The sequence below is a fragment of the Bos indicus genome, chromosome 3, assembly GCF_029378745.1.
Source record: "Bos indicus isolate NIAB-ARS_2022 breed Sahiwal x Tharparkar chromosome 3, NIAB-ARS_B.indTharparkar_mat_pri_1.0, whole genome shotgun sequence".
Lineage (NCBI taxonomy): Eukaryota > Metazoa > Chordata > Mammalia > Artiodactyla > Bovidae > Bos > Bos indicus.
Window position 1 is genome coordinate 14216712 of NC_091762.1, and position 27788 is coordinate 14244499.

The window sequence follows — 27788 nt, forward strand, 5'->3', positions numbered from 1 at the left end:
TCTGTTGGACTGAATATTTTATTTCAACAGACATCCCTGGTTTTAAAAAAAAAAAAAAGATGGAGGGAGTGGGGGATATCATCACACCCAACAGGGAGCAAAACTCCCATCCAAGAACTCAGAGCCTCTTCTGAGGCATCACTTGAGTCTTTGCTAGCTCCAAGACAGAAAGGAGCTGAATTTTCTAACTTTTGTTAAGAAAAATCTATCAAATATGTTCATTCTCGCAGAGGCGAGGGCTGGGTCCTCAGGGAAAGAGATCCTGGGCTCGGATCAGCTGGGGTCCCAGAGATGAAGCTGGGGGCCGAGCCAGCTGGGCTGCAGGAGATCCAGAGGCAGTCAGGTCCAGAGCCCTAGAATCCGTATTTGGCTTGGGTCTGCCGGCGGCTGAGCTTGTTCTCCGACCAGGTGTTCTTCAGCTCCAGCTCCCGCTCCTTAGCCTGTGCAAGGGAGAGGGGGAAGGGGAGAGTCACACCAAGGCTCTAAGAAACGAGCTTCTCTTGCCTCTGTGTGCTTCCCAGTTTAAAGTCTTTCTGCCATCAAAACAATTATGAGGAAAAAGTAAATCCCTTGAAGGATTTAATTTTCTTATTCAAGCAGAAGGGGAGGACCCTCAGAAAGCAAAGGAATAGGGTTCAAGCAGAATTTCAAGAATGCTGGTCCTGGGACTTCCCTGGTGGTCCAGTGGCTAAGACTCCATGCTCTCAATGCAGGAGGCCAGAGTTCAATCCCTGGTCAAGGAACTAGACGCCACATGCTGCAACCAAGAAGCTGCATGCCACAACTAAACCCTGCATGCGCAACGAAGGCCTGTTGTAGTCAAATACATAAATAAATATTAAAAAAAGAATGCTGGTCCTTCCTCAGCTAGATTTAAAACGGAAATGCTCAAATGGGAAATGGACAAATGAGAACTTGAATTTGGCGTCTGAAAGGAACACAATCCGCTGCCTTGGATACCTAACAAGCCACGTGGGGGAAGACAGCGTTGAAGACCTGGACAGGTCCAAATAGGACACCTACCAACAGTAACTTAGTCTGGAGCCGCTGTGTCGCTGTTGTGTTGAATACAGTATATATGGCACCCGAGAAATTCACACCACTTTAGAGCACAAATTGAAGCTGAAAAACTGACTGGAAGGTACAAGAATTGATGCTTTCCCCTCCTGACTGTGGCAGCTCCTAGCTCTAGACTGCATTCTGGGAATGTACAAATGCCACCCTAGAAGAGGGGCTCCTCAACCCCACCCCCACCTACTCCCCTGGGTGGAGGAGGGTGCTGAGAGTTCAGATTTAAAAAAAGACGCTACAGGGGAACAGCAAGCAAAAAATAATTTAAAAATAAAAACAAAAAATTTAAAGACACTACCCTTAAATTCTTTCCCTACAAATAACAAGATAGGGTAAGGGTACAAAGGAGTCAATGAAAAAGAAGGTGAAAATATGGTAAGAACAATGAATGCACGTTCTGGCACTGAAATCGCCAACCAGCATATACACTATCTGAAAATGACCAGGAAAGAGTCTCACTCCTTCTGTACTTTTGACAGCATTTAGTACACTAGATCTCAAAAAAATATTTAATGACACAATAAATATTTGAAAGCTGCCAGGTCCTATCAAATAAATACCAAGAAATATTCCAATTCCAAAAGATATTTTTAGATTATCTGTAAATCTGAATTACTTGCACTGATGTTTCCTGCCACAGAAATGAAGAACACAAAACCAACCTTACCTCCTCATGAGGTGTATGTTCTGCTAAAAGTCTCTGAACCAATTTTTCTTTCGTTTTTTAAATTATCAGATGAACTTGTATTTAAAAGAACCTTATAAGAAACCATTTCACCCCCTCTCTTATGTTTTAAATACCTGAATGTTCATTTACAGTTTATTCCAAGCACCTGTACTTGAGTCTTACATGAAGTTGAGCCTGAGGCAGAGTAGGATAATTCTGAAGGACACATCCCCACCTAGTGGCCATGTGGAGAACTGCGGAGGGTGCCCGCTGGAAGCAGGTTGTCTGACAGGCTTCCAGCCAAGATCTCAGCCTTCAAATCCCCAGGTTTACAGGGATCCTGCCTAGCAGGCCAGGGCCCTCAGGCCTCTCACCTGATGAATCAGGTACGTAATCTGGTGTTTCCGCCGCTGCTGGCCTGTTGGCTGCTCACCTTTCTTCTGTAAGGGAAGAGAATAATCATTAACACATTGAAAGAAAAGTGGAAGTTTCTCACTTGCCCCAATGCAACAAGGATGGGTATTAAGAAAAAAACTACACAGCCCAAATCCTAGGGGGAAGAAGTCATCTTGGAGCAGTTTTTAAGTCTGTATACTTACAAGATAGTTATTTTTACTAAAGTTATTATGCAAAAATCTCAAGCTCAGAATACTTGCCTACAAGAGTCTGCCAATATCCTCATTAGACTGGAAATACTTTGCGGTCAGGGCTGTCTTCTGTATCTTTGGTAACCCACCACCCTCAGCACCAAGAATGGGGCTCTGCCCACAGTGGACAGCTGACACCAGCTTTACCGCCTGCAGTCCATCTAAAGCAGTTTAAAGGTCCAGGAGACCTCCCTCCCTTCTTACCTCCCGCCACCTCCTCTGCCCTTAAGGGCCCCTTCATCTCTGTCCCCTTCTCCCCAGTCAGGCCAGATGTCTAGCCTATCTCCTGCCTGCTGCTTACTAAGCTCTCTCCCATCCATCACCTTGGGCTGAAACCCTACTCCCTCATTCTAGTAAGTACCAACAAGCAGCTTCCCTGGAATTAGGTTTTCACAATCACCACGCCTCTCCAATTCTCAGCCTTCACCCATAACTGCGCTGAACCCCTACCCCAACTGTGATGCAAATGATTTACTGTCAGAGTCTGTATTGGTCTGGGCTTTCACTCTGCGGTTTTCCTGTCCTCTGCCAGTGCTAGTCTCAGACTAGAAGCTTCCCAATCAGCCCCACCCAACTCCCAAAACTCCTCTCTGGAGCCTCCTCGGCACTTACGTAATCAATTTGCACCATAATCATTTATACTCAAGTGTCCTTAAAACTCTTTTTCTCAACTACACTCTAAACCTGTCAAGGACAGGAACTGCATCCTTCTCTTCTTTTTTTAAAATATAACTCAACACAATGAGATAGTGGGGAAAATAATAAAAGACTTAAACCTGGGAAAACAGCAGACTCCAATTCCCTGATGCTGTTTAATGTCATTTAATATGACGGTTAAAGATGACAAACATAAATCGTCCAGCTCCATTCCTGGTTCACAGTGAGCACCAACAGCAGCTGTTACTATGTGAGGATGCCTCTCCACCCAGTTAGTGGAGCATGCTCTCCTAAGTGGCTTTTCCGGTAAACAGTGATGGATCTATGCTGATCTAACCACAATCCTTTGCTCTGTCCTGTATGACCGCCAGCACTCAGTTAAAACAAATGGCTGGGGCTCAGATGGCCATCTGTGGCCAAAAAACAAAGCAAAGAAAATGGGGGGAGAAGGGCATAAAATGCCCGACCTTGGCCTTGCTGGTGCTGGGCTAGAATCCAGGCTCCCCCACATCTTCCCCGCTGTGGCAGGCTCATCAATGTCCACATTTGCTGTACTCAGCTAGTAGGTGAAGAGATGTTCATCATACTGACTGAAGAAAACTAGCACTGAGAAGGTAGGAGAGTGGTGTGGGAACTGTGAGAAATAAAGCATCTGCAAAGACCACAGCTGGGTTCAATAAATAAGAGAAAGAAAGGGGAGAGAAGGGGATGCACACTCAGAACCCAGGACCCCAGGACTTTGGAGGCTCTGTTGTGCCCACACCTCAATGACGTGCTGCACCAGATCCCAACTTAACAGGCTGGAAGGGGGTAGGACAGCAGGAAGGAGCCACACATACTGAGACCTTCGCAACTGCAGGACAGGAAATGGCTCCAGCCGTCCAGTCTCAGCAACCAGACTACCATATAGATAGAGAGCGAAGTGCTGCAAAATTCTGCAAAGTAGAAGCTGTGTCTGGGAGGCTTGGTGTACACTCCAGTACCAAGGGGAACACGTGTTTGCTAAAGATGTAGGGACAGTAACAATGAGGTGAGGGGTCAGATTCTGCTTTGGGGACTCCCAAGGGGGCCACCCAGTAGACCTTTCTTTCCCACTTACTTTGCTGAATGATTTCATGGTTTTCTCTTCTGTCAATGACTTGGTCATCCACTGCTGGGCCCCACTGAGCTGGTCGTCACCTTTGATCTCCACAAAGTTGATCTCCTCCCTCCCTCGGTTCCTTTTGCCCTGCAGCCGCTTAAACTGGAAAAGGGGGGAGAAATTCAGGAGTCGAGGGTCTGGGTAGGGGATCAGGAGATGTCACCAAGGACCCAGAGTTCATGGAATGATTTTGGGGCTCCCCAATTCCACTGCACCCTTAATTCTCTCTGTGCAGTATGTCCTTTCACCATGCCACCTACCAAGCTGACAGGTGAAAGGCTACTTCTCACAAGCTCTCCTGGCCTCAGGAAAAAGAAGGCCAAAATGTATTCCCAAACGTGAGTGCAGAGATTCACTGGTATGAATTTTACTCAAATTGTGTATAAATTGTATATGCCTAAAAGAACTGCACACTATTTTCAAATTAAGAATTAAAGGTACAAAAACAATCCTAGGATTTCTCTTCTAAAAATCAGTTCTTTTAACATGTCTGTTCTTTCTCATTGGTTCAGTATCACCAAATCAGCAGACCACACACCAGATTAGACATTAGAGGAGAAGGCAATTCGAGGTGGAGAGAGAGGAAGCCTCAAAAAAGAGCCTGGCAAAATTTCCAGGAGACTGCTACTCTTTCCCCTTCCTCCGAAAGAAAGAAAAAGTATCACACTGTTAAGTCACCAGAAGATGTGCTGCGGAGTGTAGGTGAAGAGGAATTAAATTCAAGAACACTTGGAAATCTGCAGTGAAGCCTAGGTTGTGGTCTGAGCATCAGCAAGGCCTCTCTCTACCCATAAGGAGCTGACTTTTGCCACTGGATAAGTTCCCTGCTGCCTCCTAGGCTTAGAACAAAAAGGGCCTAACTACTGAACTTGTCAAGGAGGACATACACAGGAAAGTGGACGAACACAGGACGAACCACAGGCAGAAGTTTACAAAGTTTCTGTGAAAAGGTGAGGAGAATGTTATTTTTATAAGACCTTGCATCCCCTATTTCTCCAACCCACTCCTGGTAGGCTGCGGCCTCCCTACAGATGGAATACTTTATCTCCTGAACATGCCTGGACGGTCGCAGAACACGAGGTTTTTATCTTCCCTTGTGCCGAGTTGGGGAGAGGCTCAGCAATAGGGAATAATACAGTGATGTGAAACACAAGGTTATTTACTGTGGCTGCTGTTCCCTCCCCAAAATTCACTCTCCCCGTCTCTGTCAGTATGATTGAACCCAACATTTTGGCTGGGCATAGTACCACCCAATGAAAAGACTACTGCGTTCTCTTGCAACTAAATACGGCCATATGACAGGTTCTAGTCAGTAAGATAGAAGGAAAAGTATTCTCAGGAACTTTCAGGAAGTCTCCTAAAGGGGGAGGTGACTTTCTGTTTCCACTCTGCTGCCTGGTGTGCAATAATGATGGGAGTGGCCTTAGCTACATTCTTATTTTATCGAAGGGGGCTGGATCTTGACAACTTTTTGAAGCTGCCATACCAGCCTTGGCCTGCCTACCTCTAGCCTTCTTTTATAAAGGAAAAAGTTAACCTCCCTTACATATGCCATTATTACCTGAAGTTTCTCAGTTATATGTTCAAACCGAATCCCAAATGAATACAGCTTTTTTGCTTTTTTTTAAAAAAAAGAATTTCCTTTAGCTTCAGACTTGAAACCTGGTGTCTAGGGGTCAAAGATGGTCACTTTGGCTTTATTAACTTACTGCTTCGTCATCAATGAAGGACGCATCTGGGGCAATTTCCTGGGGGGGGACCAGAGCCGGGTCCTGTGCGGGATAGTAGCCACCACTGTAATAATCCTGTAGTCAAGGAGGAGAGAAAACACACCAGCTGAGGGCACAGTGCAGAGAACGGAGAAAACCTCACCCAAGAGGCAGTGGTGATACCCACACCACAGACCCCTCAAGCGGACCAGCCAAAGCACAGATCCTAAGGACCTATCCTACAACTCAAGAACCAGAGTTTTTTCTGATCTACACCATCCAGACAGATGGATTTTTTTTCTAGGGTAGAGATACAAGAAATAAAGACATTCTCTCCTGCTTCAATTCACAGCCTGCTCCCTTAGCTGCTTCCCCAGCATGACTCCTACTGCTGACCTCTACCGTGCCTCAGCCGGGCTCCTCCTGCTCAGAAGACCCCAGGACGCTCCAGTGTGAGCAGAGAGGAGAAGGCATGAGGCATGCTTCCTGCTCCTCGTTGGATCTAGCAGCCCTGGGCACGGGGGACTCCCTCCCCTAGCAGGCAGGGAGGTTGCAGATCTCTGATAAAAATAAACCACCATAAGGGTGGTATGGAATTGACAAAACTGGGAACAAACCAGGTTTGCATTACCAGATTTTCAGTTCAGGAATTGATGACGCCCCTTTAGAGGTGAGCTGGCCAGATGTTGCTGTGGACCGTGGAGGAACAGGGGTGAAGGCAAGGGCAAGGCCCCTACTGTGGCCAACTCAGGCAACTGCAGGCTGAGAAACTATTTCCTCCCTGCCTGCACTTTTCCCTAATTCTTCCACTTTTGCCCAAAACTCCAAGAAATGCTCCTCTAAGAACATTCATTTTATACATGAAAAATAAGGTTTAATATTAAATCAAAATAATACATTAAAAAACAGAATAATTAAAGCATTAATTTTCATTTAAAGTATTGACAAAAAACATACATTTAAATTGAAGGGCCCCCTAGAGTAATTAGAGTGCTTTAATTTGCACTGACTGCCTTCATGGTATCTGTAACTGCATACAAAATCCCAACTGTTATTCATTGGCTGGATATAAACTAGTGGTTTCTTACATTTTTCTCTTTCTTTGCTAATGAGGTCAAAACATTCATCTTCCTCCTTCCAACAACACTGAGGGGAGACACACTGTCCCTGGTCAGTCTACAGGACACAGCAAGGCTTAATGGCAAATAGTTTTCAAAGTCTTTGATCAGAACAGAGAGCCCTCAAAGTCCACCTACCATGGGTCCTTACGTAGGCCTAGATTGTAGATAAGAGTAACAATGACCACTCAGAGAATCACTGAAGTCTTGAAACCATCACACACTAGCAGGAAAACTTCCTAAGGCTGCCCAGCCACAGCTGCCTCTGATCAACAACCACCATGGCTGTGAGTCCCCGGACTCCTGCGAGCCCTCTCCATCTAAGCAAGCTCTGACCACTGGAAGTCTGTCTTAAACTACTCACAACCTGGCCTCATTATATTCTCACCCTCTGAAGCCCTGGAGAACAATTTAAACAGCTCTTCCACATAACATTTGAATAAAATTTCTCATAACCATTTACTGAGCATTTGCTATGTTACCAGTATAACCCTTGTAGCAACCCTGAAGTTCTATCATTCTCCCCATCTTAGAGCTGAGAAATCTGAGATTCAGAGGGGCAGATAAGTAATTTGCCCCAACTCACACAGCTTGAGATTCAAAATCTAAACCCCACTTCCTGTCTCTGCCTAAACTATGGTCCCCCAGTGTCTTCTCTCCAGAGACTGATGTTAGTCCTTTGACTTCTCATGTCTCAGTCAAGGCCTCTCACCATTCTCCTATTCCCTTTGCATTCAACTCTCCAGACTTCCTCCTCTCCCTCCCCACTTGCTATGTTCTCAGCACTCCCCACCTCCAGAACTCTCCTTGGACTCACTGCTATCTAGTCGTCTATGCCAAAGCTCTCACATCCTCCTCACCCACGTGTGCAGAAGTTACCCGGGATCTCTAGGATTAGAGACTGCTCTTCTTCCACTTTCTCCCTATACCTCTCATCAGCTCCTACAATGACATTTTGTGTTCAGAATAAAGGGATTAATTGTGTGGTTCAACCTGTCAGGCTTCGAGACTTCGGCAATTTTAGATCAGTATGGTTCAGCATAAAGGCATAATGTTTTGAGACCCGATAAGGAAAACCAAGACACCAGAAGACTCATTAATTCAGCCAAAGTGATGCCAGAGAGGCCGATCACAGGCTCAAAACTCTCCCGGACTGCCAAACTCCAACATTCCCTGGCCTGCCCTCCCTGCCGCTTACCCACCTGATAGTAAGCACCAGCGGCATTGGCATCGCCATATGTGGAAAACTGATTGTAGCTGTAGTCATCCCCAGGCTTAGGCATCCAAGGGGCCCCACTTGAGCCTGCTGCCATCTTGAATTCCAAGGGGGCATTGGCTGCATCGTCCTGGAAGGCCGGCTCTGGTTCTGTGCCTGGAGGCAGCTCTTCGGGGACAGTGGGAACGGGGTAAGGGTATGGCTCAACTCCAGGCGGCTCGGCCTTCTCAGGGAGGGAGAAAAAGTTCTCAGGGGCTACTTCCTCATCACTGTCGTCCTCCTCCTGCGTGATCTGCTTTGTCACCTGCAGGGCAGCACTCTTGGCGGCAGCCTTGATAGCTGAGGGCGACGGAGTGGTGGTTGTGGTGCCCACAACGGGGGCAAGAGAAGAGGACTTGGTCTTAGAAGCTTGCCTGGAGGGCTTAGTGTCAGAGGAGCCATCCGAGGGTTTCCGGGAGAAGGCATGGGGCAGGAGCAACCTGTTAGTCTCTTTCACAGTCAGGTTTTTAGGCTGGGGAAGCAAGGCGGACAAGCCAGCCCCCTCACTGGATCCCTGGTGACCCAAGTTTGGGTAAGGAGGGAAGAAAGGTGGCAAGTGAGGTGTTATGATACATGCTACTGACATTAAGAACAAGCATTACAGTTACATGCTCCAGCCTAAAATCTTACCAGCCCTGTTCTGTCTGACCTTTGCCCACTAAGGTCATCCAAAGTGACTGGACTCCTCCTACCTCAGGCCCTTCTACTGTCCACTTCTCCCAGCTCCTCTATCACAAAACCTTTCCTGATTTTTTTTTTTTTTTTTGCTAATATGATACATTTAGTAAATACATTGTCTTTCTTCTCCAAAAGCCCAGGGCTCTCTCCAGCTTATCAATGAACATCTCTCAGTATCTTGAAGGTTCCTCTTAAGCATGGCAACTCCCTGCTTCCTTTGGATTGCCACTCAAAGTCAATAGCAAGGCTCTGTCCTAAAAAGACATTCATACATCCCGCCCAAAGTTCCCTCCCTGCCCAAGGAAAGCCCTAGAGATGTGGTATATCCAGCTTGTTTATGCCAGAGTCAAGCATTTAACTTATCAATTTGTAAGCTAACTGGCTCAGTCCATCCAGAGTTGCTGTTACTCCTAAGAATCTTTCGGATTCTGCTTTATGTAAAACAAGGCCAGCTGGCCTACCTGTAGGGCTGAGGGAGGCACTGGTTTGAAAAAGGAGATGGAGTTGGTGTCACTTATGGACACTGTGTCACTGTCCTGGAGTAACCATGTACTTCAGCACTCTCGGCCAAGAAATGCCCAGAGTGAGTAAACTAGGGCTTCTGAATCAAGCAGTCCAGGCAGAACTGTTCACCCAGAAAATGGGCTCTTCTCCCTGCTGTCTGTGTTCACAGACTTAGGTCATTCTATCCTGGCAGACGCCAAAGGCTCAGGCTCATAAAAACCAGACTGAGATGGAAGATGGAGCACATACATCCTTCAGGCTCCCTTCGAAGCGTGTGACTTCTCAGCCACATCTGGGATCATGGCTACATCCCTCTGCAGTGCTTGGTCCACACTCTGCCTCATCAGCTCAGAGGTTCTCTATGCATGCATCTCTTCCTACCGTCTGGAAGGCTGCTCTTTACTCCTAGAGTGCGTTCTGAGCCAGAGTCCTCCACCTCTTTAGTTGCCAGTTCACTTCCTCCAGGAAGCCATTCTGACAACAGGCGACAACTGGCTTCATTCAGTCTCAGCAAGTGAGTGTCTTTCATGATTCTTCCTCCGTATCCCACTACAGACATGGACACGGCATCACTCTCATCAGTTATCTAACTTCCATGTGAATTTGTCCTTCCAGGACCTCCCAACATGGGATATGACGCCTTAACAGACTCAGGGAAGGGGCAACCTCAGGATCATGTACTGAATTAGGAGACAACGACCTTACAAAGCAAGAGCCGCTTTTGCTCTTCCTGAGACATACAATTGACATGAGGTCAGAGGGCGTGTAAATCACTGAGTGTGGAGCTGAATAGGAAGAAATTCCTGGGAGGCAGAATAGAGGCCCTGGGACAGGGGAAACAGGAAATGGCAGTGTGAGCATCTCCCAGCACTGTCTGGTTAAGGACTTCTGGTCTTTATGACAAAGCAGCGGCTGAAGGCTGCAGGCAAGAGCATGGACTCAACAGTCAGACCGCCTCAGCCTGACCTCAGCTCTGTCCCCATGAGTTGTCTGACCCTGGGCAAGTTCCTCAAGGTTTCATTCTCCTCATATACAATACAGGAATGACAGTAACACTCTGATTTAGGTACTATTAAGAGGATAAAATCAGTTAAACACTGGTATAGCACTTGGTACTATTTAAGTTTCTTTTCCAGGTTAAAAATAAGACTGGGAGAAGATGGATAATTTTAAAGTTCAGATGTCCCATAACACTATTTTGACCAATCCATTTATTCTACTGTTCCTAAATAATCCTTTTACCTGAAATGTAATAAATCAAACTGAGTTCCAATTCATCTCCCTACCACGCCTGTCCTCTAGGAGAGGCGACGCCAGCACACTAAAGTCAGTGAACAGTGAGGGGAGGGGAGAAAAGCACAAGGTCTGATGTTACCTGGAAAACAAAACTACACTCAAATAGGCAGTCCTCGGTATCAATATCTGCATTTGCTCAAGCTTGATTTGGAAACTTCCCATCTTCCAGGAAGCAATATGGGAAGAAATGGCTTCTGTCACAAAGCTTACCTGAAGGACAGTTTTCTTCTTTGTGGGTTCATCTTCCTCAGAATCTGACTAAGAGAAAAAGAAACAAAGTAAGGCCTCGCTGTTTAAGGACAATAGGGAAAGCACTCACCTTAAATGAAGCAGAAATAAAGGCCTGGACAACAGTGGCTATCATCTTGTCTGGGCCCTTCCTCTGTGTGAGGGATGTATCTCCCAGGACCAGCCAAACAGCTTCAGAGAATGAGGCAGGCATTGACCTCCCCTGGTCACTCATTCTCAAACCCCCAGACCTGTTCCAGAGCCTTTTGCATCAATTTTGTCTTTAAATTAAGACTACTTCCTCTCATTCAGTCTTTGGTGGAAAGAAAAAGCTATACCCATTCTTCTTCCTATAAATCTGTCCACTAGAAGATAAATGGCATTTGGCCCACAATCTCACCCAATCTCAGCTTCACTTCTAAAACCACTTATATAGACTACATAACCACAGGGCCGGGGCACTCCTATGGGATTAAGTGGTGTGTTAACTACTCTTCTATGAGACATTAAAGGTCAAAGCCATTGGAGAAATCCATTCCTCTCCAAGTATGATCTATTGTTTAAGTATGCCAGACAGAGTCGTTCACGTCCAGGAAGAAGGCAAATAAATGATGACTGTGAGAATTTGGGGCAAGAAGGGAGGTCCCTCTGTGTTATCCCTCTGATTCATCAGGATTGTTTCTAAAACAAGCTCTCACACTGAAAAATGGCCAAACTTTTAGTTCAACATCAGCTCCTCAGCCATCTTCAACTATCAGAAAGATGCAAGGCATATGAAAAACGAGCTGTAACATTTTATTTTAAAAAATTAATATCCAAACTGAGAACTTTAAAAGTTTTGCATTTGTTGTTAAGACCCTGGTTTGGGGCACCTGTAAATAAAGGTGATTAGGCAGAAATCTAAGATCCTTTCCATCCCCAAGATTTTAAACAAGTAAAATTCTCTGCCTATTTTTTTCAACTGAACCTCATATGTCACAAGTTCCCCACAGGATTCATCTGCTACAAGGACCTTTTGGTCATCATTACTCAGAACCTACTGTATGCAAGACACTATGCCAGGCACTATAGACACGGCTCCAACTGGTGTCCTGTGGCTGGGCTACACATATACTACGATGCTATTCATCCACTCAGGCAGCAGGACAGGACTTGCAGCAGGCGGAGTCCTGGCCCACTGATTTCCAGAGGCACAGCCTGGACTACTTTCTCCACTGTGCTTCAAAGAGTTTCTTATATACCAAGACATGGAAAAAGTACCAGCCCTCAAGAAACTTGAGTCCAGTAAGAAGAAAGACAAGTACCCAAATAATTGTAATAAAAGCAGTTAAGGATAAGGGCATCAACTGTGACTCCAAAATCTCCTCAAAGAACCGGCCAAGCCTCCACGTGTACTTCTTCCACGGAAGTCCCCCACCTTGTCACTCCTCCTGCAGGGTCCTGGATGACTGCCACCTCTCACTCTCCTGTCAGTGTGCACTCTGCTCCTCCTGACCTGAAACTCTGAAGTCTTCCTAAAGCAGCTCACCTTGCTCTCCTCACTGTGTCCCTGTGTTATTTATTGTCTGGGGTGGCATCAGGCTAACAATGATTCATCTGTGCTTGCTCTGTAAATCCTGCATTTTTCATGTGCATATATGCTTGCCTTACTAGAACTAACACCCAAAAAAGAAGTCCTTTTCATTATGGGGCACTGGAATGCAAAAGTAGGAAGTCAAGAGACAGCTGGAGTAACAGGCAAATTTGGCCTTGGAGTACAAAATGAAGCAGGCCAAAGGCTAACAAAGTTTTGCCAAGAGAACATTCTGGTCATAGCAAACACCCTCTTCCAACAACACAAGAGAAGACTCTACACATGGACGTCACCAGATGGTCAACACCGAAATCAGATTGATTATATTCTTTGCAGCCAAAGATGGAGAAGCTCTATACAGACAGCAAAAACAAGACGGGGAGCTGACTGTGGCTCAGATCATGAACTCCTTATTGCCAAATTCAGACTTAAATTGAAAAAAGTAAGGAAAACCACTGGACCATTCAGGTATGACCTAAATCAAATCCCTTATGATTATACAGAGGAAGTGACAAATAGACTCAAGGGATAGATCTGATAGACAGAGTGCCAGAAGAACTATGGATGGAGGTTCATGACATTGTATAGGAGGCAGTGATCAAGACCATTCCCAAGAAAAAGAAATACAAAAAGGCAAAATGGTTGTCTGAGGAGGCCTTACAAATAGCTGAGAAAAGGAAAGAAGCAAAAGACAAAAGAGAAAAGCAAAGATATACCCATTTGAATGCAGAGTTCCAAAGAATAGCAAGGAGAGAGATAAAGCTTTCTTGGTGATCAATGCAAAGAAATAGAGGAAAGCAATAGAACGGGAATGACTAGAGATCTCTTCAAGAAAATTACAGATACCAAGGGAACATTTCATGCAAAAATGGGCACAATAAAGGACAGAAATGGTATGGACCTAACGGAAACAGAAGATATTAAGAAGAGGTGGCAAGAATACACAGAAGAACTATATAAAAAAGATCTTCATGACTCAGATAACTATCATGGTGTGATCACTCACCTAGAACCAGACATCCTGGAATGCGCAGTCAAGTGGGCCTTAGGAAGGATCACTAGGAACAAAGCTAGTGGAGGTGATGGAATTCCAGTTGAGCTATTTCAAATCCTAAAAGATGATGCTGTTAAAGTGTACTCAATATGCCAGCAAATTTGGAAAACTCAGCAGTGGCCACAGGACTGGAAAAGGTCAGTTTTCATTCCAATCTCAAAGAAAGGCAATGCCAAAGAATGTTCAAACTACTGCACAACTGCACTCATCTCACACGCTAGCAAAGTAATACTCAAACCAAGTGAGGCTTCAACAGTACGTGAATCGAGAACTTCCAGATGTTCAAGCTGGATTTAGAAAAGGTAGAGGAACCAGAGATCAAACTGCCAACATCCACTGGATCATCAAAAAAGCAAGAGAGTTCCAGAAAAACATCTACTTCTGCTTTACTGACTACACCAAAGCCTTTGACTGTGTGGGTCACAACAAACTGTGGAAACTTCTTAAAGAGATGGGAATACCAGACCACCTGACCTGCGTCTTGAGAAATCTGTATGTAGGTCAAGAAGCAAATTAGAACTGGACATGGAACAACGGAAAATGAGGTTGGAAAATGAGTACGACAAGATTGTATATTGTCACCCTGCTTGTTTAACTTATACGCAGAGTACATCATGCAAAATCCTGGGCTGGGTGAAGCACAAGCTAGAATCAAGACTGCAGGAAGAAATATCAATAACCTCAGATATGCACATGACACCACCCTTATGGCAGAAAGCGAAGCGGAACTAAAGTGGAGACTGAAAAAGTTGGCTTAAAACTCAATTCAAAAACCTAAGATCGTGGCATCCAGTCCCATCACTTCAAGGCAAACAGATGGGGAAACAATGGAAACAGTGAGAGACTTTATTTTCTTGGGCTCCAAAATTCCTGCAGATGGTGACTGCAGCCATGAAATTGAAAAGACGCTTGCTCCTTGGAAGAAAAGCTATGACCAACCTAGACAGCATTTTAGAAAGCAGAGACATTACTTTGCTGATAAAGGTCTGCCTAGTCAAAGCTATGGTTTTTCTAGTAGTCATGTATGGATGTGAGAGCTGGACCATAAAGAAAGCTGAGTGCCGAAGAATTGATGCTTTTGAACTATGGTGTTGGAAAAGACTCTTGAAAGAGTTCCTTTGACTGCAAGGAGATCCAACCAGTTCATCCTAAAGGAAATCAGTCCAGAATATTCATTGGAAGAACTGATGCTGAAGCTAAAGCTCCAATACTTTGGCCACCTGATGCAAAGAAATGACTCCTTAGAAAAGACCCTGATGCTGGGAAAGATTGAAGGCAGGAGAAGGGGATGACAGAGGATGAGATGGTTGGATGGCATCACTGACTTGATGGACATGAGTTTGAGCAAGCTCCAGGAGTTGGTGATAGATAGGGAAACCTGGCGTGCTGCAGTCCATGGAGTTGCAGAGTCAGACACGACTAAGCGACTGAACTGAACTGATCCGTGAAAATGCAAAAAATGTATACTAACTAAAATTTTTTAACAGAATTCAAGAATTATTATTCTCTCTGGTCTGCCAAGAGGTCAAACACAATCCAAGAAAAGCCTTAAGCCCCAAACACCCAAGCATTTTTGACCTTTTCTCTCTGTTCCAAACTCCACTGCCTCAGGGTTTACTGACCATTTCCCTTTTCTTTTTTTTCCCCTCACTCCTCCTTCCCTTGTTTTTTGACTATGAAGACTTTCTCCTTTTCAGCAGACCACACAGAACCACCTTACTGTGGGGTACACAAGGCTGTCATGAAGTCCCCCAGGCATGTTTAAACTTTAACATCTTAGGCAATATGTCCAATGGAAACAATCTGAAAAGAAAATGTTATCAAGTTTAAGACGATTACATTCATAAAACCATACAAGCATATTTTTATTTTTCAGATCTGTGACAAACAAAAAGTGGCTACTCTGAAATTGTAGGCAAACTGTCCTATGGCTAATAGAATTGAAGGCCAGATCAGCTGGGGGAAGAAAATTCAATTTTTCCTTAAATGTCACAGACTGTTTCCATTATACTGTCAACCTAAGTTTAAAGCTTAAAAGCACACACACGAAAAACTGTACAAAGATTTTAAGAACACCTTATTAATTCCGGATTTAGAGGACTGCTACGGTTACAATCATCCTTCTCTCTTTGAACATCTTGTACTAATCTACTGAGCCCCATTATAAATCATCTCATGATGGGCACAAATAGGACTCCCTAAAACAGAACACTAAGACCCTCAAAAAATGTGCTGAACCCCTAAGCCCTTCTTAAGACTATTCATCTTTGAGAGAGGGGCAGAAATAAATCTTTACCTCTTAAAGCTGACTAACAGGGCTCTGAGACATTCAGTACCACACCTGGGCCACAGAGGAAGTCCAGGGCCCTTGGGAGAGCAGGGAAGCAGAATGAGAACCACTCGCCCTCTGAGTTAACTTTAGCCAACCAAAGAGGCTGGAAACATGGAACTCACTGGTTCATTATGGGAAAGAGGCTGAGAGGCCACTCAAAGGACTTACGGGCATGTGTGGGCTTGGATGAAAACAGGAAACCAAAGAAAGCTCAGCAAGGAATTATCCAAATACCTCACACACAAAAATAAATTTCAGTTCAGAGTACTGTAAAGGAGGAGATGAGTAATCCAAGATGTGCCATATATCTACCAGTCATGGGGTCAGGGGCTCTCTTAGAGAATTTAAAAGGAAAATTAATTCAGCTTCTATCAGGAACCAACTGGAGGCAACAGGATCAGCCTAAGCACAGTATTTAGACACAACGAGAACTTCCTTGATGGTGAAAGGTACATGACCACACTGGGGTTTTTTCCCCCTTTATCATGGTAAAGCATATATAACATAAAATGTATCATTTTAACCATTTATAAACATACAATTCAGTAGCATTAAGCACATTCATAATATTGTATAACCATCACCACTATCTGTCTCCAGAACTTCTCCTCATCCCAAACAGTAACTCTGTACCTACTAACAATAATTCCCCATTCCCCAGTAACCTCTATACTACTTTCAATCTCTTCATTTGCCTACTCTAGGTACCTCATACAAATGGAATCATATAATGTGTCCTTTTGTGTCGAGCTTATCTTACTGAGCATGTCTGCAAAGTCCATCCATATTGTAACATGTATCAGAACTGCAGTCCTTTTTAAGGTTGAGTAATATTCCACTGTATGTACATACCACTCTTTGTGTATCCACTCATCTGTTGCTGAAAATGTGGGTTATTGCCACCTTTTGGCTACTGTGAACAGTGCTGCTATGAACACTGCTGCTGCTGCTAAGTCGCTCTAGTCGTATCCGACTCTGTGCGACCCCATAGCCGGCAGCCCACCAGGCTCCGCCGTCCCCGGGCTTTTCCAGGCAAGAACACTGGAGTGGGTTGCCATTTCCTTCTCCAATGCATGAAAATGAAAAGTGAAAGTAGCATACAAGTATTTGTTTGAGTCCTGTTTTCAATTATTTTCACCTAGGAGTGAAACTGCTGGATCATTCTAATTAACTTTTTGAGAACCCACCAAACTGTCCTCCACAGGACTATATTAAAAGGTCAACTCCTAGAGTGCTGAAGACCAGCGAAAGGCGATCTAAGTGGGTCTGTGTCATCTGACCCAGAGAGGATGATGATGCTAGAGATACAGGAGCACCCAGGGCTGGAAGAAGTAGGCTGGGCCAGAAAAGGCATTCCCAGGTTTTCGAGACACAAACTGGCCGTGTCTCTTAAGAAGGAAGTGCTGCATTTCTTTTTGGCCTCCTAAGAGCCTGCGCCTCAGTGGCCACCACTGTCCTCTCTGTTCCAGCTGCCAAGAGTGACAAGACACACACCGCCCGAGACTGCTGAGCAAGAACGGAAACAGACATTTCCCATTAGGCCAGGCCCAGCGGGATCTGCTCACTCCCCATGGCAGCTCCCTCTTATCTCCCAGGCTCTGGTTCTGACAGACTCCCTTTCCAAAAAGCAATCACTAGTTGCCAGGGCCAGAGGCCAAGAAGGAAATCTGAGCCCAAGCACAGACCACCGCCCCACCACCAACCCCCCAGGCTCCAAACTCTAATCACTTACACACTCCTCTCTGCTATTATCCCAATTAGCTACATTCATCAACGGTTTTCCCCTTTGGTCTCAAATATGTTCTTACATCTGCCCGTTCAGTTAGGGCATCATTTTCGCTTCCACTTTTGCACTCCTCATAGTACCATTTTCCTAGTTCTGGTTGCTCAAGACTCTTCTATCTTTTGATAGGAACTATGATAGAAAATGTGGAAAACTCAGCAGTGGCCACAGGACTGGAAAAGGTCAGTTTTCATCCCAATCCCAAAGAAAGGCAATGCCAAAGAATGCTCAAACTACCACACAATTGCACTCATCTCACACGCTAGTAAAGTAATGCTCAAAATTCTCCAAGCCAGGCTTCAGCAGTACGTGAACCATAAACTTCCAGATGTTCAAGCTGGTTTTAGAAGAGGCAGAGAAACCAGAGACCAAATTGTCAACATCCGCTGGATCATGGAAAAAGCAAGAGAGTTCCAGAAAAACATCTATTTCTGTTTTACTGACTATGCCAAAGCCTTTGACCGTGTAGATCACAAATGAACTGTGGAAAATTCCGAAAGAGATGGGAATACCAGACCACCTGATTTGCCTCTTGAGAAACCTATATGCAGGTCAGGAAGCAACAGTTAGCACGGGACATGGAACAACAGACTGGTTCCAAATAGGAAAAGGAGTACATCAAGGCTGTATATTGTCACCCTGCTTATTTAACTTCTATGCAGAGTACATCATGAGAAACGCTGGGCTGGAAGAAGCACAAGCTGGAATCAAGATTGCCGGGAGAAATATCAATAACCTCAGATATGCAGATGATACCACCCTTATGGCAGAAAGTGAAGAGGAACTAAAAAACCTCTTGTTGAAAGTGAAAGAGGAGAGTGAAAAAGTTGGCTTAAAGCTCAACATTCAGAAAACTAAGATCATGGCATCTGGTCCCATCCCTTCATGGGAAATAGATGGGGAAACAGTGGAAACAGTGGCTGATTTTATTTTTGGGGGCTCCAAAATCACTGCAGATGGTGATTGCAGCCATGAAATTAAAAGACGTTTACTCCTTGGAAGGAAAGTTGTGACCAACCTAGACAGCACATTAAAAAGCAAAGACATTACTTTGCCAACAAAGGTCCATCTAGTCAAGGCTAGGGTTTTTCCAGTGGTCACGTATGGATGTGAGAGTTGGGACTGTGAAGAAGGCTGAGTGCCGAAGAATTAATGCTTTTGAACTGTGGTGTTGGAGAAGACTCTTGAGAGTCCCTTGGACTGCAAGGAGATCCAACCAGTCCATCCTAAAGGAGATCAGTCCTGGGTGTTCATTGGAAGGACTGATGCTGAGGTTGAAACTCCAATACTTTGGCCACCTCATGCAAAGAGTTGACCCATTGGAAAAGACCCTGATGCTGGGAGGGATTGGGGGCAGGAGAAGAGGACGACAGAGGATGAGATGGCTGGATGGCATCACCGACTCGATGGACATGAGTCTGAGTGAACTCCGGGAGTTGGTGATGGACAGGGAGGCCTGGCGTGCTGCAATTCATGGGGTCGCTAAGAGTCGGACACGACTGAGTGACTGAACTGAACTGATGATAGAAAGGAACACAACATACCTGGGAGCAAATACGACTTCTGCTCCTCTCAAACTATGTGATTTTAGCTTTGTTCTCTAAATTCCTATATCCTCACCTGTAAACCAGGGGTAAGGCTTAACTTAGAGAGTCACTGATGTGCCCAGCACAGTGTCAGACACTGCACAGGTGACCCACAGATGTTGGTGCATTCGTCTTTCCCTTTCTATCTAGGGCTAAATCCTAGTTAAATTCACCGCAGTCAACTCTTAACAGAAGTGACCAAAATCAGTGAAATTTCAATTTCACAGCTTCAAATCCTTCACTACCTGGGTAAGCAATTTGAAAGGACGCCTAACACTAATCCAAGTGACTCGGAAATTTCTATTTGCGTTGGAAGGCACATTACATGACAGAAAACCCTTAGAGCAAACGTATTCCTCTAATTTTGCTTTTTTGGTATCCTAATTTTAGAAGTCTGCATCTCCTAAGCCCACAAAATCAGCGGGCTGATTTTCTTAACAACTGTTCAGAAAAAGAACAGTAAGAAGGGAAAAGGAATGATGATTCCCCATTTTATGGATCATTCCTAATTTTTGACTCACATTAAGTCAAAAGCTGACTGAATTTGATATTCAAACGTACATGGAGAGAGAATTTCCCGTGTTCCCTGACTGTGGCTGATCGATGAGCTGACTCAAATCAAACCAATCATAATCTCTCTCCCAGAAAACCAGACCAGAACTAAAACTATAGTTCAGTCTGGGCCAGTCACTAAAAGGAAGGAATGAAAAACCAAGGAGGTATAGGTGGCCCTCTTTCGTCCGCAACAAAAGTTAAGAAGTGGAGGAAACTGGTCTGCAGACAAAGAAGAATGAATTAAAGGTGCAAACAGAAGCTGTGTGGGTCCCTGACAGATCTCCAACTCCTGATTCCAGGCCCTTTCCAGGGTACCTCAGTATATTTATGATGTATTTCTACTTATGCTAGCTTGGAGCAGTTTCTGATACTTGTAACCAATTAAATCTAACTAATCCCCAACCTGCTCTACCTTTGTATTCCCCAAATAAATAGCACCACTACCCTCCCAGCTGCCTGAGCCAAAAGGTCAGCCTTGACCCCTCTCCTTCACCCACGCTGCTACTGCTAAGTCGCGTCAGTTGTGTCCGACTCTGTGCGACCCCATAGACGGCAGCCCACCAGGCTCCCCCGTCCCTGGGATTCTCCAGGCAAGAACACTGGAGTGGGTTGTCATTTCCTATTCCAATGCATGAAAGTGAAAAGTGAAAGTGAAGTCACTCAGTCGTGTCTGACTCTTAGCGACCCCATGGACCACAGCCTACCAGGCTCCTCCATCCATGGGATTTTCCAGGCAAGAGTACCGGAGTGGGGTGCCATTGCCTTCTCTGCCTTCACCCACGACATCCAATCAATTCCCTGGTCTTACCACTTCTCCCTCCAAAAAAGACCTGGAACCTCCAATCCTCTCCATCCCCACCACTCCCTTGTCTTACACTGTCTCTACCAGTCTTGCTCCCTCCAGATCTTTTGGCACCCTGTGATCAGAGGGTTCTTGCTCAGACTTAAGGGCTTTTCACTACCCTAGAATTATGTACAAGGGCCTTGGCATCGTATCCAAGGCCCATTATCATCTGGCCTCAATCTCTTTCTCTCTAGCCTCTGCTCTCATCACTACCCCTGCCCACCACGCACTGCAGCCATGGTGCGTTACTAAAGCTCCCCGCAAAGTGTTTGCATTCTCTCATCTCTGGGCTTTTGTACATTCCGTTCCCTCTGCCTGATGTCCTCCTCTTCATCACCCCTTTCTCTGGCTACCTTCTGCTCACTTGTCATATCTCTAAAGTGTAGACATCATCGCCTCCTGAAAGCCTCCCCAACCTCTAAAGGTGATTAGCGCCCCAAAGGAGAGGTCCCGTGGCACCAGCTCCATCATGGTCCTCCTGATTTGACCTTGCCTGTCTCCCCCCACATGGACCATCAGCTCCTTTTACAATAGGGTCTATCATGCTCACTACTGTACTCAGCTCCTGGCACAGAGAATCAGCTCAACAGTGAATGAAGGAATGAACGAGAGTTCAGAGTTAATTGATCCTACTTCAGCACCAAATTCTAAAGGAAAATTATTTAAGGAAACCTAATTCATTCACTTGAAAAGCAGAGACATTACTTTGCCAACAAAGGTCCATCTAGTCAAGGCTATGGTTTTTCCAGTGGTCATGTATGGATGTGAGAGTTGGACTGTGAAGAAAGCTGAGCACTGAAGAATTGATGCTTTTGAACTGTGGTGTTGGAGAAGACTCTTGAGAGTCCCTTGGACTGTGAGGAGATCCAACCAGTCCATTCTGAAGGAGATCAGCCCTGGGATTTCTTTGGAAGGAATGATGCTCAAGCTGAAACTCCAGTACTTTGGCCACCTCATTTGAAGAGCTGACTCATGAAAAGACTCTGATGCTGGGAGGGATTGGGGGCAGGAGGAGAAGGGGAAGGCAGAGGATGAGATGGCTGGATGGCATCACTGACTCAATGGACGTGAGTCTGAGTGAACTCCGGGAGTTGGTGATGGGCAGGGAGGCCTGGCATGCTGCGATTCATGGGGTCGCAAAGAGTCAGACATGACTGAGCGACTGAACTGAACTGAACTGAACTGAATTCATTCACTCAGATGTTTACTGAAAGCCCAATAAGCACAGGACACAGAGCTTAGAGCCACAGGACCTTAGACCCACAGATATTTCAAAGGCTAAGGTCGCCCTTACCTATTCACCTTAGAACTTTCTTAGGCTACCTTTCCCAGGAATTACATGTTCAGAAAACAAAACACTAACTTGTACAGAACAAAAATGGGAAACTGAACCAGTTAAGGGCTAGGATTTGGTTTTATTCTAATTATCCATCTCACAATTTATCTCAGGAATTTAGCAAATTATACTTACAAAGGAGGGATAGTTAAAAGTCCTCAGAATTTTCCACCACTTCAGCCAGCCTAAATGGAAGATTCTACAGTCTCTACCAGCAACTTTTCCTGATGCTACCTCTGAGGACCTAAAAATGAGTCTTTCAACTGTCACTGTGGAGGGAAGCAAGCTGGCTCAAAGTGCCATCTTCCCCCATATATAGCAATTAGGCTGAAAGGAAATTTGGGAAGAAAACTGTGAAAACAGAATGCCCCCCAAAATGAACCTATTTTCCTCTGTCTTAGGAACTTTCCTTTGTTCCAGGTTAAATCAAGAGCAAACTTAAGTTCCAATGGAGCAAAAGAAGGCTTTTTGGAACCCTAGACTTAGAAATAACAGACTTGGGTAAAAAAGAAGGGGAAAATGATTTGGAAAAAGTTTGGAACAAGGTAGTAAGAGAGATTCTGGAAATACCTTCCATAAAGAATCCATATTCATTTGAATTCATTCACCCAAAATATTTAGATAGTACTCAGTATGTGCCAGGCATTGCTTTAACCACTAGGAATTCAGCAGTGAAAAAAATAAACAATAAGCCCTGTCTTCATGGAGCTTGTATACTAGCAAAAGAGAGAGGCTAATAAAATAAACAGCATGTGAGACGGTCAGTATGTCATCTCATACACAGCAAGGTAATGCTCAAAATCCTCCAAGCCAGGCTTCAATAGTATGTGAACGGTGAATTCCAGACATGCAAGCTGGATTTAGAAAAGGCAGAGGAACCAGAGATCAAATTGCCAACATCCCCTGGATCATCGAAAAAGCAAGAGAGTTCCAAAAAAACATCTACTTCTGCTTTATTGACTATGCCAAAGCCTTCGACTTTGTGGATCACAATAAACTGTGGAAAATTCTGAAAGAGATGGAAATACCAGACCACCTGACCTGCCTCTTGAGAAACCTGTATGCAGGTCAGGAAGCAACAGTTAGAACTGGACATGGAACAACAGACTGGTTCCAAATAGGAAAAGGAGTACATCAAGGCTGTATATTGTCATCCTGCTTATTTAACTTCTATGCAGAGTACATCATGAGAAACGCTGGGCTGGAGGAAGCACAAGCTGGAATCAAGATTGCCGGGAGAATCCATGCGCCCTTTCTTGGTCCTACTTGAGCTTAGTCTCCGGTACCACTGTGCAGACTGGGTCAAGTAGAACCAAGAAAGAAAGAAAAAAAAAAAGATTGCCAGGAGAAATATCAATAACCTCAAATATGCAGATGACACCACCATTATGGCAGAAAGTGAAGAGGAACTAAAAAGCCTCTTGATGAAAGTGAGAGCAAAGTGAGAAAGTTGACTTAAAGCTCAACAGTGAGAAAACTAAGATCATGGCGTCTGGTCCCACCACTTCATGGGAAATAGATGGGCAAACAGTGGAAACAGTGAGAGACTTTATTTTCTTGGGCTCCAAAATCCCTGCAGATGGTAACTGCAGCCATGAAATTAAAAGACACTTGCTCCTTGGAAGAAAAGTTATGACCAATCTGCTGCTGCTGCTGCTAAGTTGCTTCAGTCGGGTCCGACTCTGTGTGACCCCATAGACGGTAGCCCACCAGCCTCCCCCGTCCCTGGGATTCTCCAGGCAAGAACACTGGAGTGGGTTGCCATTTCCTTCTCCAATGCATGAAAGTGAAAAGTGAAAGTGAAGTCACTCAGTCGTGTCGGACTCTTATCAACCCCATGGACTGCAGCCTACCAGGCTTCTCCGTCCATGGGATTTTCCAGGCAAGAGTAATGGAGTGGGGTGCCATGGCCTTCTCCATATGACCAACCTAGACAGCATATTAAAAAGCAGAGACATTACTTTGGCAACAGAAGTTTGTCTAGTCAAAGCTATGGTTTTCCCAGTACTCATGTATGGATGTGAGAGTTGGACTATAAAGAAAGCTGAGCGCCGAACAATTGATGCTTTTGAACTGTGGCGTTGAAGAAGACTCTTGACAATCCTGTGGACTGCAAGGAGATCCAACCAGTCAATCCTAAATGAGATCAGTCCTGAATATGCATTGGAAGGACTGATGATGAAGTGGAAGCTCCAATACTTTGGCCACCTGATGCAAAGAACTGACTCATCTGAAAAAACTCTGATGCTGGGAAAGATTGAAGGTGGGAGAAGGCGATGACAGACGATGAGATGATTGGATGGCATCACCAACTCTATGGACATGAGTTTGAGTAAGCTCTGGGAGTTGGTGATGGACAGGGAAGCCTGGCATGCTGCAGACCATGGGGTTGCAAAGAGTCGGACACGACTGAGCAACTGAACTGAACTAGATGGTGATAAAGTATCTTAGATGGTGGTGCTATGGAGAAAAATAAAAAAGTGGGGTGGGGCGGAGTGGGTGACAAGTTACAACTGAAATAGGTCAGCTAGCAAGTCCTCACTGGGAACCTGTCTTTTAAACCCAGATTTGAAAGAGGTGAGGGAGAGAACATTCAGACATCTGTGGGGAAGAGAACAGAAATAGCCTCCGGGCCGATTTGGAAGTCTGAAAAAAAGCAAGGGCGAAAATAAGCTTCCCTCTGAGGGTTACCAGAGGTGAGCAAGGCATGGACCAACTGACCTTTTAGAAGTGAAAGAATGGGAAGAACTCCAGATAACTCTAAAGTATTACCTGCCCCTAGGATGTTCAAGCTGGTTTTAGAAAAGGCAGAGGAACCAGAGATCAAATTGCCAACATCCGCTGGATCATAGAAAAAGCAAGAGAGTTCCAAAAAAACATCTATTTCTGCTTTATTGACTATGCCAAAGCCTTTGACTGTGTGGATCACAATAAACTGTGGAAAATTCTGAAAGAGATGGGAATACCAGACCACCTGACCTGCCTCTTGAGAAATTTGTATGCAGGTCAGGAAGCAACAGTTAGAACTGGACATGGAACAACAGACTGGTTCCAAATAGGAAAAGGAGTACATCAAGGCTGTATATTGTCATCCTGCTTATTTAACTTATATGCAGAGTACATCATGAGAAACGCTGGGCTGGAAGAAACACAAACTGGAATCAAGATTGCTGGGAGAAATATCAATAACCTCAGATATGCAGATGACACCACCCTTATGGCAGAAATTGAAGAGGAACTCAAAAGCCTCTTGATGAAAGTGAAAGTGGAGAGTGAAAAAGTTGGCTTAAAGCTCAACATTCAGAAAATGAAGATCATGGCATCCGGTCCCACCACTTCATGGGAAATAGATGGGGAAACAGGGGAAACAGTGTCAGACTTTATTTTTCTGGGCTCCGAAATCACTACAGATGGTGACTGCAGCCATGAAATTAAAAGACGCTTACTCCTTGGAAGGAAAGTTATGACCAACCTAGATAGCATATTCAAAAGCAGAGACATTACTTTGCCAACAAAGGTCCATCTAATCAAGGCTATGGTTTTTCCAGTGGTCATGTATGGATGTGAGAGTTGGACTGTGAAGAAAGCTGAGCGCCGAAGAATTGATGCTTTTGAACTGTGGTGCTGGAGAAGACTCGTGAGAGTCCCTTGGACTGCAAGGAGATCAGCCCTAGGATTTCTTTGGAAGGAATGATGCTCAAGCTGAAACTCCAGTACTTTGGCCACCTCATGCGAAGAGTTGACTCATTGGAAAAGACTCTGATGCTGGGAGGGATTGGGGGCAGGAGGAGAAGGGGAAGGCAGAGGATGAGATGGCTGGATGGCATCACTGACTCGATGGACGTGAGTCTGAGTGAACTCCAGGAGTTGGTAATGGACAGGGAGGCCTGGCGAGCTGTGATTCATGAGGTCGCAAAGAGTCGGACACGACTGAGTGACTGATCTGATCTGATCTGATCTGAGGATGTCTCTTCTATCTCCCAAGTTCTCACTTCAAAAAAGGTCTTCAATTTTTCTGATCCAACATTCAGAAAACAACACAAGCTTGGTTGCCTCTTCTATATGTAAATGGTGAAACTGAAGCATAGGCCTGCAGTTCAGCTAAACTCTGCATCTTCACTCTGTCCTTCACCAGGTAAGATCTTACACATTGGACACCTGTTTCTCATCTGTAAAAATTAGAATGTTATCTCTCACAGTTCTGTGGCAATTCAAGGAAAGGGTCAATGCCTGGCAAATAATCTGTACTCAATAAATACTGAATTTCTTCCCTAACTTCGCTCAAAAATAGAATCCAGGATTCCTATCCTTTCTGCTCAGACCCTGATGCTTTTAAGTTCAGAGGCAAAGCAAAAGATTAGTTCTGAATGTTGGCCAAGGGCTCAGGAATTGTCTCCTGTTACCTCTTCTAATGCCATATTTTATGCTGTTGTGAGTACATCGGGGGTTTGGGGGGGGGGGGCGGGGGCGGGGGGAAACTTCGATGAAGATGCAACAGAGGGAATGCAATCAAGGATCCCTGGGCCTGGCCCTGTCAGTGTCAGGGGATGGTATAAGGCCTTTCCGCGGGCGGGTCCAGTTTGGAGAAACACGCAAGGACAAGTACCCTAACTCCCCAAGCCGACAAACTTCAGCTGGACTAATCGCACAGTACCAGGGATCCAGTGGTCTGGAATCAACGGATGCATTTACAGGAGAGAGTCTCCGAGCCTCCACAAGTCCCTCCCACAGCTGAGCCCATGCCCAAACCCAATGGACAGTGGGGGTGCCCTCTCCGGATACTCACATCCCCTTTATGCAACTCTGGCGCCGCAATCTTCACCGGCTCTGTCCTCTTCTTTGGCTTCGGAAGCCCCAGGGGGGGCCCGGCACCGCCGATAGGGGGGGGCAGACTGAGGCCAGGGCCTCGGGGCGAGGGCAGCCCCAATCCGAGCCCCTCCCCAACTCCCGCCGCTTCAGCCGGGCTCACGCCTGGAGGTGGGGGGAAACCTCCCAGGCCGAAGGGCAAGGGGGGAGGAGGCTGGAGCCGGGGGTCGCCGGTGGGTGGGGGCAGCAACAGCGGCGGGGGAAAGGCTGGGGCCAGCATCTGGGGGGGCGGAGGCAGCAAGGCCGGACCCTTGGGTGCGGGAAGAGAAGCGAACAAGCCCCCTAAAGTGGGCCCAGGTGTAGGGGCCGCCGCCTCCTCCTCCTCCTCCGGCTCCGGCTCAGCCTCATCCGGCTCACTTTCATCGCTGCTGGCGTAAGCAACCAGCGACATGGCGCCGCCCGCCTTTGGGGCGCCCTTGCCGGCAGACGAGGCCTACTTGAGACCGGGGATGTCCGGAGGCCTAGTGTGCCCCCCCAACTCGGCGGGGAGGGGAACCAAAAAGCCCGCCTTCTCCGTACTCTAGGGCTAGCCCCGGCAGAAGCCCATGCCCATAGTTGATTTCTACCGAATAAGGCTTCCCTCTTCACTTAAGCTCCTAGTCCCGGGCAACTACACACAGCTAATGGCCGCCGAGTCACTCCGCCTCCTCCTCGCCTCACTAACATAAGAACTACAACTCCCAGAGAACACTTTGGCCACGGCACCATTCTCCGCCGCAGGGAGCGCGGCGCAAGGCACGGCGGGAGTTGGAGTCAGAGGAAGGATTGACGGGTCCGCAGAAAGACGGGCGCTAAATCCGCCTCTGATACTAGGACTCCTGGGATGAGTAGTTTTGGGTTTGTTGGTTGGTTTTTTTTTTTTTTTTTGGTCCCCTGACAATTCCTAGA

The 27788-nt window shown here is 45.7% G+C and overlaps 1 protein-coding gene across 1 annotated transcript; it reads right to left on the reverse strand.

The window, feature by feature from the left end:
- Window positions 1–27568, reverse strand: PRCC (proline rich mitotic checkpoint control factor). The gene is made up of 7 exons (XM_019952978.2): window positions 26821–27568; window positions 10954–11001; window positions 8213–8779; window positions 5893–5988; window positions 4142–4285; window positions 2113–2178; window positions 1–440 (listed from the first exon to the last, which is right to left on the reverse strand). Exons 1-7 carry the CDS (start codon window positions 27289–27291, stop codon window positions 354–356), a joined length of 1479 nt encoding a protein of 492 aa, XP_019808537.1. The 5' UTR covers window positions 27292–27568; the 3' UTR covers window positions 1–353.
- Between the last annotated feature and the right edge of the window lie 220 nt (window positions 27569–27788).

What these genes read in the sequence shown, in the direction of transcription:
- PRCC (XM_019952978.2), bottom strand. Translation starts at nt 27,291, where the DNA reads ATGTCGCTGGTTGCTTACGCCAGCAGCGATGAAAGTGAGCCGGATGAG. An exon ending in CCGCTGGTGCTTACTATCAG is followed by an intron (nt 5,989 to 8,212) that starts GTGGGTAAGCGG and finishes CCTTGACTACAG; the next exon opens with GATTATTACAGTGGTGGCTA. An exon ending in TTACGTACCTGATTCATCAG is followed by an intron (nt 441 to 2,112) that starts GTGAGAGGCCTG and finishes TCCCTTGCACAG; the next exon opens with GCTAAGGAGCGGGAGCTGGA.